This window comes from Hydra vulgaris, chromosome 06 (genome assembly GCF_038396675.1).
Source record: "Hydra vulgaris chromosome 06, alternate assembly HydraT2T_AEP".
Classification (NCBI taxonomy): domain Eukaryota; kingdom Metazoa; phylum Cnidaria; class Hydrozoa; order Anthoathecata; family Hydridae; genus Hydra; species Hydra vulgaris.
The window spans coordinates 44,862,117-44,882,661 of record NC_088925.1 but is presented as its reverse complement, the minus strand read 5'-3'; the positions used below and the strand labels follow the sequence as shown (position 1 = coordinate 44,882,661).

Below are 20,545 nucleotides of genomic sequence, written 5' to 3'. Positions count from 1 at the left end.
ATGTCTTTAAATTATACTTTTTATATATAATATTTTATGATTATGGTTTACTTTTTTAAATTGTTTATAGAACAATTAACCTGCAAATGTTGAAATTTTATTATTTGATATTTATTTACAAGAATATTTTATCAGTGGAAAGTATGTTTTAGCGTTCACAAGTACATTTTAATGATCATGAAGTATGTCTATTCAAACAGTTGATTCACAGGTATCTTTCAGTGACTTTGTAAAGCTTGTTGAAAAAATCAGCAATACAGCTGGCAAAGAGAAGAAGCAGGATATCTTTAAAAAGTTTCTTTCAAGATGGAGAGAGAAGCACAAGCAGTTACATGGTGAAGAAAAAACAGTAAGCTTCAGTCTATTATAATTTTGATGATGTGGGTTTACTTCTTAAATAATTTATATTTTAATAATTAAAATTTTATTACTTTATTTTTTTTTTTGTCTCTTTTAGTCAGACTCGCTCTATCCTGTCATTAGAATTATTTTGCCTCATCTCGATAAAGATCGATCATATGGATTAAAAGAAGTGAATTATTAATATTTAAATTAGTATTATATTAGGATTTATCATCAGGGATGTGTAGTTGTGATCAAAAATGTGCCGTGTGTGTAATCAGTGTTAGGTGTTCAATTAGGACTGCACAGGGTGTGTGATTGGGATTGTGTTTGTTGTGTGATCAGGGATGTATAGGGTTTGTGCTCAGGGCATTGTAGGGTGTGTGGTCAGGGTTATGTTGGATGTGTGATCAAGTATGTATACTGTTTGACAATGACAAGTGTACAAGTGGAACTGAAAAGTCATTTTTGAATTTTTTTTTATACAGATTAAAGTCAAATATTATTATTAAAAACATTATTATTGGAGGTGGTTGGTAGTGGTGGTGGCTCTTATTATGGAGTTGCCACTGACTTAATATTTGTCAATATGTCAGAACTATATATATATATATATATATATATATATATATATATATATATATATATATATATATATATATATATATATATATATATTTGTTGGATTTATGCATTATATGTTAGTCATCTTATATAGATAGTTTTCAGAAAGTATCCTGTTGATTTTTCAGATTTTTCTGGCAAAGTACTACATTGAAGTCTTGAATATATCTAAAGATAGCACAGATGGCATTAGCCTTTTAAGCTATAAAACACCAAAGTTAGGAAAACAGGTTTTTATTTATTTCAAAATTTTTTCAAATGTCTTTTAAATTCAATTTTCACATACTTAAAGTATTAAATATGTAATAATAAGTAATGATAATAAATAATATTTTTATCTACTATTTTGTCATGTTATTATACTAGTGTCTACATTAATGTTGTTATAGTTAAAAGTATGACATCATAGTCGGAGTTGTTGTTGTTCGGAGTATGACATCATAGTCATACTCCGAACAACACCAAGGTCTATTTCTAATTTAGTTGTGTTTAGTTCTTGCTTTACATATATATAGTATTGTTAATGAAGTAGTCAACTTTTTCAGGTACATCATTATGCAAGTTAGTTGCATCATCAGCATAGTTAGTTGCATCATCAGTTTTAATATTAACCTCACCTATGAATTTGCCATATACAAAATAATATCATTTGATTTATAAGTTGATAAATAAAAAATGATTATTGTATTTAATATTTTTTTAACCAAATGATATGCTATCTTCAACCTCAACATTTTTTTTTTTAATATATATTTCAATAATTTAGATGTTTTTATTTAAATAATCAAAGTTTATGCAATACTTAAAACAAAGGCTTAGTATCATCAGCATAAATGTAATAAAATGATTTATCATTTGCAATACTATATTGAAGTATATGGATATGCTTATCCTTATGTTCCAGCAGATTTGCTGTACTTTTATCCTTTGTAATTATGTAGTTAGTTAAGTAATTATGTAAAAGCATTAGAAGTGTTGCATTTTTATGTTTTTTGTGAATTACAATTGGTTTGTATTAGTGGTGGAGTTATGTTAATAATTTCCTTAGTCATTTTTTTTATTCAACAGACATGTATTGTGTTGTGTCTAGTATTTTATCTGCATATGAAGTTGGTACTTTCTGGGTTCATTTGCTAGTGATCTGAAAGTCATTGAAACTCATTTTTCTATCCATTAGTCTATTTAAAATTTACGTTGCATCTTAAATCAAAATAAGAAAACAAGGTATTTACAGACAATCCACAGATGATGTTAATGAGTTTGAATTCAGAGGCCAAAGTTTTCAATAAACTATGTTCAAGGAGTTAGATAAGTGTTTTTAGATTTTGATAATTTTTTTATACATTTTAGACTATGTCTAGTATGATCTTCTTGTTGACCCAGTTGCAATTGAAAATCTTTAAACATCTTTATCCTTTTTTAATACCAAAACATAAAACAGAATCGTTTCATTTCTTCATTTTTCATTTACATGATTGATCAGGACAGTAAATGGGAAAAAAAAACACTTATAAAAATGTTTTAAGTTGACATTTTTTTAACTTATCCAAGTAGTGTGATCTACTTCTAACATAAGCATTTGTTTTCTAATAAGTTCTAAATTTTTCAACATCATTTCTAATCTTTTTTGTTATTCATAATGCCTTACAATAAGTTTATTAAATTTTTGTAAAAATTTCAAAGCTTAGGGTGTTAAATGATGGAGTGTTGGGGTGCAGAATCATGTAAAAATAACAAAAATAAGTTTCATATTACCTAGTTGTACCAAAAACCTAGCGTACTCATTTCATTAATTGATCCAGTGTGAATACTTGCATTCGACAGTAGTTTAAAAAAATGGTATCTAGGTGATTCCTTGTCAAATAACCCAGAGAATTTAAAAAATGTCACCCTATATCTCAGATTTTGCTGATTTTTATACAGTTGAGAGTACTTAGTAAAATAAGAATTCCTTGAAAATTTTAGCCTCTACCTCTAAGAATATCCTGAAATATGACCATTTTACTTTTAACAGATGTTGGGTAGGCCCCTCTTGTAAAAATAACAAATTTATTTGCTATTTTTACAAGAAAGGTCTGCCCAACATCTGTTAAACGTAATAAACTCAGAATTGCAACATTTATTTAGAGATTTCAAGTTACATTACTTTAAATATATCAGGGATGGCGAATCCAATAAAATGATCAGAAATGTAAAAAGTTATTTTTAAGTACTGTAATTATCAATTTAAATAAATTTTGGCTATTTTTTAAATACTTAATTTTGATGCCTTGATGGTATCAAAAAAAAAAGTATTACACATCATTCTATATTTATTGATATTTCAAAAAATATAAGGATTTTGATCTGTAGTTTTATAACAGGGCACGGTCCCCACTTTTTTGTAGCAAAATATTGCAATTGGTTTTTTAATTTCCTGACTAGCTAGAGCTTTGAAAATTTCAGTATTTTTGTAGTTCTGATGAACATGTTTTAAAATTGTTTCCAGGGCAGATTACCAGAGGGTCCATGAGGCCGGGCACTGGAGGCCATGCCCCACTTTTCTTTTTGCATTTTTAGTAAACTAAAAATATTGTTTTATATTTGTTCCATTTGGTTTTTGATCATTCTTTATTCAATGATCTTTCTTAAATTGTTTTAGAAAAATACATATATGAGATTTTCGATTTGGTTATGGATTAAAAACAGTCATCCACCTCAAATAATGATTTTAACAGAATTTTACATTGTATTATTTCAAACTTTTTAAATTAATAATAAAAAAGCACACAGAGCAAGATTGATCTGTCAGACAACAACAATTGAAAAATATAAATTAATGTTACCAGAGGCAATAAACAAGTTATCAGCTCATTCCTACATTGCAAAATATCAAACAAAATTTCTAAGGCAACAAAAGGAAAATTTGGCAAAAGACTGCTCTATTGTCTACGGTGATTTAGCAGAAAACTACATGTTTATGATTCAAGTTGAAATCCAAAGTTACCATTAGTGCCAAAGTCAATGCACATTACACCCAGTCTATTTATTAAACAAAAATGACCAGCTCAAGAAAAAATCATTTTGCTTCATGTCAGAAGATAATGTGCATAACATTGATTTTGTTTATGAAGTTCAAACACAAATTGTTAATTATTTGAAAGAAAATTATCTTAACATTTTAAAGATTACTTTTTTATTTTCAAATGGTGCATTATGCTGCACAGTATAAAAACCACAAAAACCTTAACAATATCTGTCTTCATAAAGATGATTTTGACATTTGATGCAGTGTGGACATTTTTTTCTTCAAGTCATGGTAAGTCATGTAAGTAATGTGATGGTATTGGTGGCACTGTAAAATGATCAACTGCAAATGCTAGTCTACAAAGCCCTATAAATGACTTGATACTTGAATTATAATAAAATGTTTAATTACTGTACAAATAATATTAAAAGGATTATTTTTTCAGCATTGAAAAAGAAAGACTGACAGAATTGCGCACCACTTTGAAAAAACGTTTTCAACTAATTAGAACAATTCCTGGAACTAGGAGCTATCATCAATTTAATCCAGAATCTATAGATACTATTAAAGTGAAGATTTTAATAAAGCAAGCATGTCTTTTCCTTCTGGTATTCAAAGTATTCAACCTAATCAGCAAATTAATATCAATAAATTAAAATTTGGTGAATTTATTCTGCGTAATTATGATACGTTTCATTAAATTGGTATGATAAATGAAATTGATAATATTGAGCAAGATGCAATGGTAACATTTATGCACTCACATGGTCCATTTAACAAATTTTTCTGGCCATCTAGAGTAGGCAAGCATTAGGTTCCAATTACCAACATAATTTGTATCATTGATCCACCTGTAACAACAACTGGAAGTATGTATACTTTAGCTGTTGACACATCTAAGCAAATCTTAACACAAACTTCACACTATATATTTTGTATTTTATTTTGTAAATAATTAAATAAAACAGAACAAGTATAAACCAAAAAAATTTTAAGACAATATTTTGAAAGTTATCTTTACTTGATTAAAAATGCAAAAAGAAAATTTTTTTTTAGAGAAAAGTGGGGCAGTGCCCCAGGCCATGGACCCTAGAAACAATTTTAATATGTGTTCATCAGGACTACACAAATCCTGAAATTTTCACTAGATTCCACTACAAAAAGTGGGACACTTGCCCCATTTCACCCCTTCCTCTCTAATGTTTTTGTGCCCAGAAAACATTTTTAACATGCACATTCATTGGCACTACAGAAATGCTAAAATATTGAGAGCTTTAGTTAGTCTAAAAGGTAGTAAAAACTCAATCACAATATTCTGCTACAGAAAAGTGGTGACCATTATCCATATATGAAAATTCATATACTTGCAGATCAAAATCCTTATATTTTTCAAAAGATCAATGAATATAGAACAATGTGTAATATATATTTTTTTGATGTCATCAAGGCCACATGGGTTTCTTGAGTATTAAAAACAAGTATATAAAAAATTGCCAAAATTAATTTAAATTGATAATTACAAGTACTTAATAATAATTTTTTACACTTCTGATCATTTCATTAGATTCATCACCCCCAAAAATAGCCAGTTACAAATTTTTAAGTAAAAAAATCAAATATTTTTATGTGGCTTGAAACCTCTAAATAAATGTTGCAATGCTGAGGGGACAAAAGGGGCCTGGCCAACATCTGTTAAAATCATTGTGGAAAGTAAAATGCTAAGTTTATCAAGGAATTCTCACTAAGCACTCTCAATTGTATAAAAATCAGCAAAATCTGAGATGTATATGACCTGAGTCATTTGAAATGAAATTACCCATATGTGTATTTTGCATTTTCTATGTTTCTGTTTGCCATTTATTACCCATTATCTCAGATAGCACTGGGCAACAAAAAAATATTTTTTTTTTGTATCTCAAGCAATTTTATTCAAATTATACTAATTTCAGGCTGAGAAAAAAGAATATGACAACGAAAATTTTTTATTAGCTCTAGTTTCTGGAATATACAATAGCAATAAATTTTTATTTCAGTTAATTTGCAACAGAGCAATATGACATAATTTACATATTCTAATAACATTTAAAGTACATTTGTTTGTTTTTTATTACAGATATATTCTAATAGTTTTAAACAAAGAAATCATGATCATCAATTTAATAGGGTGAAACCTTTCCCCATGTTCATCACTAACAGCTCCACAATTGGGGGGGAAGAAGTTTAGATGTGAGTGGAGGAAATGAATCTTGAGGGACATGTTACATCCAAGTTGATGATATTTTTGCAGAAGTACTGCTACCAATTGAATGTAGTTATAATCTCATTTGTTGCCTAAAATTCCACTAATCACTCCCTTAAGAGCTTCCCAAGTTTCCTTTTCGGGCCCCGTCAAAACTTCGTTAAATGCAGGATCCTTCATAAGATGACGTATTTGTGGCCCAGCAAAAATACCTTCTTTGACTTTTGCATCACTTATTTTTGGAAACTTATTTCTTAAATACCTAAAAGCCTGTCCTTCTTTGTTCATACCTTTGACGAAATTTTTCACCAAACCCAACTTAATATGTAATGGTGGAAAAAGAATATTTTTTGGATCCACAAGTGGTTCAGCAATAACATTTTTTTCTTCTGTGTTGAGATTTCTTGCGGACCAGTCTTTTTTTATATAATGTGAACTTTTGTCTCTACTGTCCCACATACACAAAAAGCAGCAGTATTTAGTATACCCTAATTGCATTCCTAAAAGTATAGCAATGACTTTTAGATCACCACAAATTTTCCATTTGTGTCTATTGTAATTAATTGCGTTGAGGAGAACTTTCATGTTTATATAAGCCTCTTTCATGTAAACTGCATGGCCAATAGGAACAGAAGGAAGACGGTTTCCATTGTGCAGTAATACAGCTTTCAAGCTTAGCTTAGATGAGTCTATGAATAATCTCCATTCAATTGGATCATAGTTCAAATTAAGACAATACATTAATCCAAAAACATCAATGCAAACAACAAGATTATTTCTTTTCTCAAAAAAAGAAAGCAGATTCTGCTGCCGTTTTCTGTAATGTGAAACCTTGATATCAAGTTGGAGAAGATTCCACTGCTTTAGTCTTGACCCTAGAAGTTCTGCCTTTTCCTGTGACAAGTCCAGATCTCAAACAAGATCACTTAATTCTGCTTGACTCAATCTGTGTGGCACAACATCTTTTAACACAAAATCAGGATCATTTGATGTGGAAGGCTTGTTTTCTTCTATTTCTACTTCATTTTCTGCTTCTAACTTACAACTATGTGGTGGAGTAGGAACTGGTAAATTATCTGAATGTGGAATAGGTCGAATGGCAGATGGAAGATTCGGATATTTAACTGTTCCTACTTTTTTCATTGACAAACCTGCTTTAATGGGTGGGGTCAAGCAGAAATAGCAGTCATCTGTATGGTTTTTAGGCTCTCTCCATACCATAGGAACAGCAAAAGCCAAAGATCTTTTTTTATTTTTCAACCATTCTCGTTGTGTAACCAAACAAGAGCTACAGCATATATGTGGAGCCCATGACTTATCCTGGTCCCCTACCTTCATATTGAAATAATGCTGGTAAGCAGTCTGCACAAGAGGTGTCATAGTTCTTTTCTGTGAAGAAAATGTTATTTCACCACAAATGTAACAAAAATTGTCCACTAAATTTACACGTTTCCTTGGCATGTTGATTTGTAAAATTTTACACTAGTAAATAAAAAAATAAAAACTAAGAATAGATTAGACCAGAAACTTTAGCAAACACACATAACTAGTATCACAAGTTTTAAACATGAACAAAACATTTTGGATAGTCAAAAACAAAAAATTTTTTTAAAAAAAATGAAAATTTCTACCTTTGCAATGGTTGAATAAGCGATCGCGATTTACAAAATCTGGGAAAATATCTGGTCTTTAAAATTTTAGTTTATGCAAGCCGTTTACTTTGTTTTTAAGGACCAAATTATTGTTAGCGAAAAAGTTATAAAAAACAAAACAAAACAAAACAATAGACTTACGATAACAAATGCAATAACACTCCAGTCACTAACTGCATTATATAAGTAATAAAACTATAATAGTATTATTATTTTTATAAAGCACTTATAACTTTTAAAGTTCATTCATTGTTTAAATAACATTAGTAATTCCAAACTTTAATCAAAGTAAAAAAACATCTGAAAAAATGAAGTGGATAATCAAATATTATTAAAAACTTCATGAACTTCTACAATACACTTAAACAACTTTATAAAAACATACTTTATAAAAGGGTTTAGCATTATGAAACGTTACAAACAGTCCGAAAAAACGCGCGCTAATTTAAAAATCAACCAATAAAAAGTTTTTTTTGGTTAATTTTAAAAATAACCGCGCGCTTTTACGGACCATTAGAAGCTTTTTTCGTAATGCTAAACTTTTTATAAAGTATGTTTTTATAAAGTTGTTTAAGTTCTTTGATACGTTATAAATATTATTTAAATATCCACCCTATTTTTCTAGATGCTTTTCTACTTCAATTAAAATTCGGGATTACTTATGTTGTTTGAACTAAGAATGAATTATAAAAGTTATAAGTGCGTTGTAAAAGTATTACACTTATATAGTGTTATTACTTTTATAATGAAGTTACTAGAGTGTTATTACTTTTGTAGTCGTAAGTTTGTTATTTTATACTTTATAACTTTTTCGCTAACAAATTTAAATTGATTCGCCTATAAAAACAAAGTACACGGTTTTGCATAAACTTAAATTTTGAAGACCAGATATTTTTCCGGATTTTTCATTTCGCAATCACTTAATTCAACCCTTGCCTTGAGAAAAAATTTTTGCTTTTATTTCTTAGACTAGAGCTAATATGTCATTTTTAATGTCATTTTCGAATTCAGCAGATGGAAATGCATAAGAAATAACTAATTTTGGTTCCGATACAAAATCACTGTTGGGCAGTGTAGTCAAAGGTCATAGCTATAATGAATCAAAGAATCTTATATAAAACAATAACATATCAATAATACAGCTTATATAAATCTGTCATGAACATTAAAATTTTATTGGTATTAAAAATTTAAAGTTGAGGTGTCTTTTGTTTTTGTATTTTGCATGAATACTACCATAATGTCAGAAGAGAAAAAGTAGGATCCATGTTCTATCCAGCATGCAATTAAGAAAGATTTTCAATGAATGCATGGATATTTTCTAGAGTTCTTAAAAAATTTTCTTCACTTATGTACTAATACTACTTATATATGTACACTTATATGTAACTTATTCACACATTTTAAGCTGTTTAAGCAATTGTTGGGGAGGCCTTTTAAAAGATCAGTTGTCTGAATTATGCAAATCACATAGTAATACCAGCAATATCATTATTTCTTCTTTCTCTCAGAGACAGCAGAAAATAATTTTTGACCATTGTTAATATTTTATTCTATAAGATTTTGAAGTAAAAAGCAAAATACTACTTATATATGTACACTTATATGTAACTTATTCACACTTTTTAAGCTGTTTAAGCAATTGTTGGGGAGGCCTTTTAAAAGATCAGTTGTCTGAATTATGCAAATCACATAGTAATACCAGCAATATCATTATTTCTTCTTTCTCTCAGAGACAGCAGAAAATAATTTTTGACCATTGTTAATATTTTATTCTATAAGATTTTGAAGTAAAAAGCAAAATAATTTTATCAGATCACAATCTCCTTTTTTCAGTGCCAAACAATCAGAAAAGCTTAAAAAATATCAAATATATGTTTTAATTCCTTTTCTGATAAATCAAACCTGTTCTGAATATTTAATTCCAAGTCTAACTTTTCCATTAAGATTTTTTTATTCCAAGAATCTTTTTAAAATACTGATTAGAGAATTCAATCTTGTTTTAGTATTCAAAATAGGCTTAAGTCCTTTTTCTAAATCTGATCTACAAATATTTTGAAGAGCAACATTTTTCAAATCACGATTTTCTAAACAGCTTGACAATTTTACAAATCTTTGATATAATAATACTATAGTCCTCATTAAATTGCATTGCAACATCATCAACAGAGGAATTTCTTCGTCAACAGAGCAATTTCCTCATCAACAGAGCAATTTCCTCATTAACAGAGCAATTTCCTCATTAACAGATTAATTTCCTCATTAACAGATTAATTTCCTCATTAACAGAGCAATTTCTTCATCAACAGAGCAATTTCCAGCATTCCTCATTGTCATTATCATCATCAGCATTGTAACAAGATTCTTTATTTTTATTTGCCTTATCATTAAATAATTCTCCAGTTTCCATTGCTAAACTTTTTTTCTCATAAATAATATCACATATTGAAAGATGAATTCCATAGCAATACCAAACTTATGCACTATAAGTAAGACACCTAAAGATGTCATTATCAAACTTAAGCCAAATTCATGCAACTTGTCAATAACAATATAATAAGCTCTTTCTAAAAGTATTAAAACATTTATTCTAATTATTCCAAGACTTTAATAGCATTTGTCTGAATGATGTGCATTAAGACACCTTCTATTTTTGTCTAAAGTTGAATCATCAAGAGAAATCTAAAAAAATTTAAACTGTAATAAAAAACATTTGAAATAGTTTAAGAAAGCTTTGAAGTGTTTTAGTGATGTCTGGTATAAGCATGTTTTTGATATCTTGATTTTTCTGGATCTGGTTGCTTTTCCTAATTTCAAAATACAAATACAAAAAATTAAAAATTTTTTTTTTTTTGTAATTTTTAAAACTTTTTAAATCTTTTTAAATCTTTTAATTACTTTTTGTAGTATTATATCATGCTGTTTTGTATTTGAAACAAACACTTTAACAATATTAGCACTTTTTAATATTCATTTATTATCTTTACTACATGTTGTAAAATATTTTGTAATTGCTCTTGCGCAGAGTTTACTTCAAAATTAAAACTTATAAAATATTTAGTTTGTACTTTGGATTAAAAAGCAGTACCTGATCTTAATTCTGACACAAATTTGAGATGGTGAAGTTTTTTTGCTTTCATCAAATCTTTGCTTTCATCAAATCTTTGAGAAAATTGTTGACTCCTAGTTTTAGAGTAAGACCATAGAGTGTTAGAGCTTTATTTGCGCTGTGCATGTTCACGCAAACCTGTATGTCATTTGTCTTTTTTTAAGACAATTGTCTTAATTTTTAAAACAAATGACCTGTTGTCATTTTTTAAGACAATTATCATTAAATTAACCCATGGTGTCATTTCATCCATTATAGTTTCTGTTATTCTTTTTGCTTCAAGTTTGGTAAGTTTCAAGCTTTAACTTTTTTTCAAACGGAAATTTGGAAAAAGTTAAATCTTGGAACTTTGTTTTTTATTGACATCTGTTTTTGTTTTTTTTTATGGGCACCTGCATAAGTTTAATTATTAAGTCTAATAATTTAGCATTATTTTCTGATAAAAGATTTTTGTGGTGCATTTGAGACCACATTCCTATCTTTTCAGATCACATGGAATGTAGTCTGAAAAGATTTGTTTGAATTTCATGATGTGACCTTTTATTTTAAGCTTCAGACTCTTATTACCATAAGAAATCTGCATTTTAGATTTATGTTAGCAAAGTTATCTTTTAAAAAAGTTATTAGCTAATTTATTAACCTTTTCAAATGTTTTAAATTATCTTTTTGTCACAGAATATAAGTTTTCTTATTTCAAATATAATCGCGTTTTATATGTGGATTTTTGGATGCATTATTGTTTTTATGTAGTTTAGTAATAAATGGTTTTGTAAAAATTTGTTAATTTTTATTCTTTCCTCTCTCTATTGTTGTATTTTATTTGTTTTGTTTTTCAATTATGCAGACTGCAGCAAATGCCAAATGAAACAAATCTCCTATTTTTGTAATATATCACATCTCCTATTTTATAAATGAGGTCTTGCCCTTTTAGACTTGTTCTAAAACAAAATGTTTTTATTTAGTATTTTCTATATTAATTTAAAAAATCAATTTTCAAACAAACTCTCTTAATTTAAATAATCCCATAGTTTATTGAAACTAGCAGTGACCTACGTTTAGATAAAACTAAAGTTACTTATGATTATTAGATCCATTAATAATTTTTTAAACATATTTTTTCATAATTTTCTAAATTAGTATTGTTTATTGATTTCTATTTTTCATTTGAATTTGTTTTTAAATACAACCTTCTTATAATTTTTCAGTTTAAAAAATGAGACCAAACATATTATAGTATCAGTGTAACATATTATAGTATCAGCGTAACATATTATAGTATCAGCGTAACATATTACAGTATCAGCGTAACATATTATAGTATCAGCATAACATATTATAGTATCTGCGTAGTTTGTAGTTGGTAATAACAGGTGATGCGGAAGTTATCGGACAAATCCTAATTTCATTATTTGAGCATAATAATTAGTTTTTGTGGTTTTATGTGTAGGCATAAACAATCTATAAAATATAAACTTTATTATTTGAAACACAATTATTTAAAATGAGGTTAAATGCAGCTGAATGAGAATCTTTTCGAAAGCGACTAAAAATGTTTTTTGTAAATAAACCTAATATAAAAATAAAAAAGATCGTAAATCATTTTGAAAGGAAGGATTTGCTCGAAGTACAATATATGATAACCTAAAAAGACTTGAAACTGTTCAATCGTTTTCTGATAGAAAGCATCCTGGTCGTCCGACATCCTGGACTAAAGAAAAGAAAGCCGAATTAAAGAGACTTGTCAACGATCGAAAAGGGGTCAGCCTGAGAAAAATAGGTATTAAATTCTGTGTAAATCAATCGACAATTGGTCGTCAGTTTAAAAAATGAATATTAAATATAGAAAACGTGAAAAGACTCCAAAATACACTATAGAACAACAAATAAAGGCAAAGAAAACAAGCAGGAAACTAGTTAACCAACTCTATAACACAAAATCGCTTCTACTCATCGATGACGAAAAATACTTTTGTTTTGCAGGGACAACATGCCTGGAAATTCTGGATACTACACAAACAACAAAAAGACATGCCCAGAAAGTGTTCGTTTTATAGGAAAAGAGAAAATTCCAAAAAAATTATTAATGTGGATAGCCATATCTGACCGTGGTATGTCCGAGCCATTGTTTCACACTTCCAAGGCGGTAGCAATCAATTCATCAATCTATATTAGTGAATGTTTAGAAAAACGACTTCTTCCATTTATTCACAAGTATCATGGAGACTTTAGCTATTTATTTTGGCCAGATTTAGCAAGTTCTCATTATTCTAAAGATTCTCTAAATTGGATGGACCAATATGTCTATTATGTTGATAAAGAATCCAATCACCCAAATGTGCCTCAAGCACGACCAATTGAAAATTTTTGGGGACATTTGGCACAGAAGGTTTACGAGGGAGATTGGCAAGCTTCAACAGAGCAAGTTTTGATTGATCGCATTAAACTAAAACTACAAGAAATTGATTTAAACTTTTTACAGTTGCATATGATAGGCGTCAGAGCAAAATTGAGATCAATTGCAGATGGTGGTGTTTTTTCATATAAAAAATAATCTATTTTTATTAAAAGATAAATGCTTTATTTAAAAAAAATATAATAGTAGTTTGTTTTTTTATTTATAAATAAGTTATTGACGTTTTTATTTTGTCCGATAACTTCCGCATCACCCGTTAATACTTTAATGTGATTTTAATTTGATTTTTTCATAAATTTTAACCCACTTTTTTATTTGTACAATTTCAATTAGTGCATGTTTTGTGTATGTATTTGGGTGGCTCAAAAAAGAAACAATTAAAAAAAATACTTGCTGGTACCCCCTAAATGAGCTTTATACAACCAAATATCACTGGAGTTTGAAAATCTTTAATAAAAAAATATATTTTTACAAATGCTTCATGTCTTTAGTATTATTAAAAATAACTTTTTTAAAAATAAGTCAATCTGTGTCTCAAATAAAGCAAAACTATATAAGATTTTCAAAAATATTACCCATTTTATATAAAAATTATTGTTTTAGATTTACTGCATAAGTAATGTCAATTAAAAATCCATTTTTCCCAAGTTTTTTTATTAATTTTTTTTTCTATATATGCTTTTGTTTTAAATAGTTGTTTATTTTTTAACTAACCAATTTTTCGAACCAATTTAGTATGTATATATTTCAATTATGGTTCTATACAAATCAGTAAATGCTTTTTCTATTTTCTTTTTATGTTGTTTTTTGTTACATTTATTTGATTGCATTAAGTTGATTGCATTAAGTTGATTGCATTAAGTTGATTGCATTAAGTTTATTGCATTAAGTTGATTGTATTAAGTTGATTGTCTATAATTAAGTGTATAGATTTGAAAAAATGTTTTTGACAAAAACTCATAATTAAAACTCTGGGTATTCCAAAACAAAACGGCAATTTTTTTAATTATTAAAAATTGATTGTAATTCAAAAATAACATTTTAATTTTTAAAGTCATTTACAAAAATTTTAATTTAAAAAACTATTTTACTCACAATAAATATGCTTTATTGTGTTATGGAACTTTCAGGGTTTTTTTTCTAGGGAGCTGGAGATTTTGCAAGTATAGTATATGCAGCTTTAAAGAATCGATGTCCTGATAAAGGAAGGTAATGTTTATTTTAGTTGTCATTAATTCTTATTGCCCCAACAATTTTTGTTATAATAAAAAAAAAAAATCATTTGTTTTAGTCTGTTAGAATGAAATTTAAAACATTTGTTTTGACCTCTTTTGGCTTTTAAAAATGTTTTTGCTATATTTGACGTTTTTTCTCAATACTTATATAAGAGGAAAATAAGAATATAAATTGCTATTTATTTATATATTTATATATTACATATTTGTAAAATATATTATTTGGTTAAAAAATTTTGTATGACAGAATAAATTAAATAAAAGAATGTATGTTTTGGCTCCTAAAACTTTCATTAAAAAAGTTCAGTTTTACAATGCACTAGCCCACAAGCTTTTGGAGCATTATCAATAACAATAGTTCAAGCAGTCAATAACAATAATTCATCAGGAAATGAACTATTGGGTTTAAATGCACAATTTAGATAATCCAACATAAGTGCACACTATTTCAATAGGGGTATCGAAATCAACCAAATATTTTATATTTAAATATTAGTATTAATGATTTTTTTATTCTTTTACATAAAAAACCTGTTTAAAAAAAAAAATTTTCCACAAATAAATAACAATTAATTTTCTCGCTTTCCTGTGCATTGAAAAAAATAGTAAAGTTTAGCAAAAACAATTGAAAAAAAATTTAAAAATTGTTTATGTTTCTAGCGTAAAGTTAAAATAAATATAAACTAAAAAAATAATGAATAGCGTCACTAAATTGTACAACCTAAATAATGTATAAATTTAATATATAACAAGTATTTGCAGTAAACCGTAGTGGTTTAAACTAAATATAAACTAAATACTAAAAGGGTAATTTTACTATAACATATATATTAGTTGGAAGTATAAAAAAATTATTATTAAAAGAATAAAAAACAATTTTTTAAACTTTATAAACAATTTATATTAACAAATAATATATTTGTTTATATATATTGTTTATATAGGGATGGTTGAGCGAGTGATTTGAATAAACTATATAAATTGAACAAAGTAGAAGCCAGATAATAGAACAAATTATTTTACTAATATCCAAATAAATCAAACTAAATTAAAGTTAAAACAAATATTTGTACTAAAATATACTAAAGTTAGTTATAATAAAAATATAAAACGAAGAATCACATAAAAACATGTAAACTAAACATAAAATGAACAACTCTATTAAACCATATAAACTAAATATAAAACAAGTAACCGCATCATACTTAAGGCATAACGAGTCTGGCAAAATAATTAGGATCCAGATTCTAACTGGATTTTTAAAATATGGATCTGGATCCAATTTCAACTTAAAAACAATTAAAAAAACTATTTTACTTAAAAAGTTTTTATTAATTTTTAAAATATATATAATCACAATTTTGTGAAATAAGTTCTTTGCAGCATTTCATCTAATTTTACATGCTCTAAAGTCTAAACAAAATCTTTAAGAATTAGCTGCTCTGAATCTGATATTGTTATATGAGACTGCACTTGGATAAGTGCCATTTTAATACATTTGCTTGACTTGAAATCAACCATATCAAATATGAGTTCCAATGAGTCTTGCAGTCTAAAATAGGTATAAGTTCATGTACAAATTCTGATTTTACATGCTTCTGCAACAAATCATCATTTTTAACCGGTGATTTTTAAAAATTTTTATTGTTGTACAAGTTTTTTTTAAATTGAAAAAAGTTTTTTTATAACAACAGCCTCTATTAAACTATTTTCAAATTCAATGTTACTCACCTCTTTATCTTGATTATATACCCCAGCTCTTCATCTTGATTAAGCTCTTCACTGTAATCCTCACTATCATTATTTTCAAAATTATTGTTTTGGTCTAAAACTTCAGTTGGTTTCGCATAAAGTATATCCCCTACAAATCCAAGATTAAGGATTTCATTTGTGTGCACAATAATATTCATATAATAAAGCGTTTTAATTAATATACATTTATCAACAGTTAAGCTAAATCTGAAATTGTAAGCTTTCGCATCTTTTAATCCAGCTGTTTATTGAGCCTTAATGTCTTTTAGCAAAATATTTTTAATGGAAATTAAACTAGAAGGTATTTTTTGGCAAAAGCAAATTTTTGTTACCTCGTACTTTTAGCAACAGTGTTAAATGAAAGTTCATCAATTGCAATGAGATCTATTATTATATTGGCAATATTATCTTTTGCTTGTAAAAAAATTTCTGATATATTTTTTGGATGAAATTTGAACTGTTTTTGTAGGATGTAATTTTATGCTTATTCTTTAGATACTTTCACACTCTTAACTCCTTTAATTTAATAACACTCTTATCTCCTTTAATTGTTACAATGGTGTTACAGGTTTTGCATTGATCAGTTTCGTTTACTTTGCACTTTAAGAAATGCTCCCAGACAGAAGCATTGCTCTTATTTTCTTGGATTTTCTTGGAAAGTCATTTTTTAAAATTGTTTTTCTAAATTGCTTTGACATATTATCATGCTTCAAAGTGCAGCTGTTTCAAACTATATGTAGGCTATAATGATACCCAAAATCAACATTATGAAAAGTTTTTTATGTAAAAAAAAAACAGGAATCCAATATCCGTACCAAACAAATCCCGGATCTTAATAAAATGGTACAGGTATTTGGTTTCAGACTATGCCCTAATCATACTTCTTTGATTTTTCCTCTGGCTGCAAACTCTAATAATCATAAAGTATGTGTAGTTGTGTCATGATTTTGGCTGGCTTCTAAAACAAAATAAATATACAGCAAGCAAAAAAAACTTAATTTAGTAATAAGATGGACTTTTTTAGTTTGTTTTACTTATTGTTTTTAAGGCAGAAAATTTTACTTCTTTATCAAATTCTTTTTCATTCTTTTTTTTTTTTTTTTTTTTTTTTTTTTTTTTTTTTTTTTTTTTTTGAATTTTAAATTAAATTGAAATTTTAAATACGTTAAAGTGCAGGCCTCCACACCTATGTAAGTCAATTTACACAGGCAAAATAAAGCTCGTGCAAAAACACAATTTTTTTTTTAAACGGCAAAACTTAAAGTTTTTCAAGTTGAGTTGTATTTTACTTATATAAACAAAATAGTAAAAAACTTCATTTTTCTAAACATTGCAGCACATTTAAAATAAAAACATCACAGCACATTTAAAATAAAAAATTTGCTTTAATAAGTATTAAATAAATGCGCCATAATAAAAAAACATAAAAATTTTATTTTAATTGATTGTTAGTCTTTTGTGAGCGTCTTTAAGGTAAAAAGTTTTGTAATTAACAATTTTTCAGAATGTTTTGACAGAAATATTTATTTACTATTAAAAGACTCAATAAGTTCAGATGACCGTATAAGAATTTCATTGAGAAGCATATTAAAGAAGTTGTTAACAATAACAACAAAGGACTAAAGAGCTTTAGTAGTTTTTAAAAAGCTATTTTAATTTTATATTTTTAATTAACTTTTTAAAAATATATACTTTTTAACACACAATGCTTTTATAGTTGCATTTTTAACTTAGCATCTAAAATATGTCTTAATCAAAATGAAAATAATAGATGCACGTTTATTTAAAACTTAAATTAAATATTTTTTAATAAACAGTAATAAAAATTAAATTGTTTATATTTGAATTACCAACACAAAAACAATGTAATAGTTCCAAACTCCTTTTCACCCTATTTCTGAGCTCATTCAAGTGTTAATTACAAAAGTCTTTTCTTGTAATTACATGCTTCGAGTAATTACTTTTCTTATAATCTCTTGCTTCTAGCTATTTCAGTGCCGCTTTTAAGCTTTTCAGATTAGGAAAAAAATGTATCACAGGAAAAGAGTAGCGAAGAAACTTTTTAAATATTAAAATAAGAAAAAATGCGCACAAATAATGTTTAGAAAATAATAAATCATTTCAATAAAAAAGGGATCAAAATATAAATTAAAATAGAGTTAAAAAATTTTTTTCAAATCCAATGTTCTTTTTAACAATTTTTCTAGAAAACGTTATGATGCTTGAATAAATAAGAATTAGAAAAACAGCGGTTGTTGTTGATTGTTTTTCTGATATGATACAAAACATTACAGTGTAAAACTTAAAATACCATTACTTAAATATCCATGAGCTATTTTATTTATATATCAAAAAAGTCCATGAAAATGCTTATTGTCCGCCATTCGATTTATTCCTCATTTATTACTGCCGAGGCCTATATATATTCAAAATTTCTTTTAAGCACCAAAAATGTCATTATTTTCATAAACAAGTCAAGTTTTTAATTATTAAAACATTTTATAAATAAAAAACAATACATGTTTCAACTAACACTAGTCATCTTCAGGTAAAATTAAATATTTAAAATTTGTTAAAATACCTATAAAGGTGTTAAAAAACATGGATTTTTATTTATATTATGTAATTTTATTTTTAGATTAACTATTGCAGATGTCAATGAATGTTTAGATATCATTGCAAGTGCTAATTCTGAAAAGAAAAGAGATTTAGTGAAAAAAGAGATTAAAAAAATGATTCAAAATTGCTGTGCTTTGGAACAGAAGTGGATAATTAGGATTTTACTTAAGGTTGTTTAAATTACACACAAATAACTATACACATTAAAATAAATAAACATAAATTACTATAAACATTGAAATAAATAAACATAAATAATTATACACATTAAAATGTTTTTAATTGTAATTATTTTTAATTGTCATTTTGATATTAAAACTTTTTTTATTTTTTTAATGCTTATTTTTATTAAAAAACATTTTTTTTTAATAAAAATAATAATGATTCCTACACATTTTTAAAAATGTGTAGGAATCATTAATTTATTAATTAAAAACATTAAAAGCATTTTTTTTTCATTAAATAAAAATAAAAATGTGTAGGAATCATTAATTTATTTTCATGTAAGAATATCAAAATAAAGTATACTTCCATTTGAGCTAAAAAAGTTTTAATGAGAAACCATCTATGTATATTTATTTTAATATAAGTAAAACTTTAATTTTTTAATATATTAAAAAATTCATAAAATAGGTATCACAAAAAAAAATCAGGTTTTAATGGATAGGATAAAAAGTTTGTGCCACCTGTAATATTCTAAATCTGTAATATTCTAGAAATTACAGATTTTAGAATTCTAGAATTCTCAAAACCTTTATAAAGATAAATTAAAACAAAATTATAAACTGACCATTACATGTCATCAATTTTATTTTGCTAAAAATTAAAAAAAAAAACATCTTTTATTTTTAAATAAATTTCACACCTAATCATGTAATAACAGCGTTACTACACATAAAATAAATTTAGTATTTAGTTTGATCATTTTAAAACCCAAAAATTGTTTGTTGTGAATGAATAGTGACATCAATATTTTTACTAAAGTATTTCTTATATTTACTTTTGAAAAGTTTGAGAGGCAGCAATTACGATATTTTTATTTATGAATTTAATAGATAAATTTCTTCTATAGAAGAATTTCAATATTTAAATATACTCATTTTAAAATTAAAAGTATTCTTTAATCTGTAGATAAAATTTTTTTCTTGATACAATGTTATCATTGTACCAATATTAAATTAGTTTAAAAAAATGAATTTTGCGTGCATGTTCAACACAATTGTGGTATTGCGAATTTTACAACATTGAAAAGTGAAATTTCAGTTACAAAGTTAACAAATAGTTTAATGAAGAATAATCAAATTTTAAAAATAATACTATTTGTTTAACAAATAGTACTATTTCTTAAACAAATACTGATTAATTGAATAAAATTGATTAATATATAACAACATGCGCGTTGTAAAATGACATTATACAATTTCTCGATGAAACTTATTTGTGGATTTGGTAAATAAAGGTAAGAACTACAGAGAAGTTAATAAGCAGACTGGAATTCCTTTATGAACAGTCGATAACATTATAAAAAAGCATAATTTGAATGTAACTACAAC

The 20,545-nt window shown here is 26.5% G+C and overlaps 1 protein-coding gene across 1 annotated transcript in view; it reads left to right on the top strand.

Annotated features, from left to right (window-relative positions):
- The first annotated feature begins 66 nt into the window (after positions 1–66).
- Positions 67–20,545, top strand: part of LOC100212302 (DNA ligase 4) — a 76,813-nt gene continuing 56,334 nt past the window's right edge. The window contains exons 1-5 of the mRNA XM_065800256.1: positions 67–349; positions 458–532; positions 1,095–1,196; positions 14,531–14,595; positions 19,012–19,162. Of these exons, the coding sequence (XP_065656328.1) occupies positions 185–349; positions 458–532; positions 1,095–1,196; positions 14,531–14,595; positions 19,012–19,162 (558 nt within the window). The 5' untranslated portion in view covers positions 67–184. The remainder of the gene's footprint in view (positions 350–457; positions 533–1,094; positions 1,197–14,530; positions 14,596–19,011; positions 19,163–20,545) is intronic.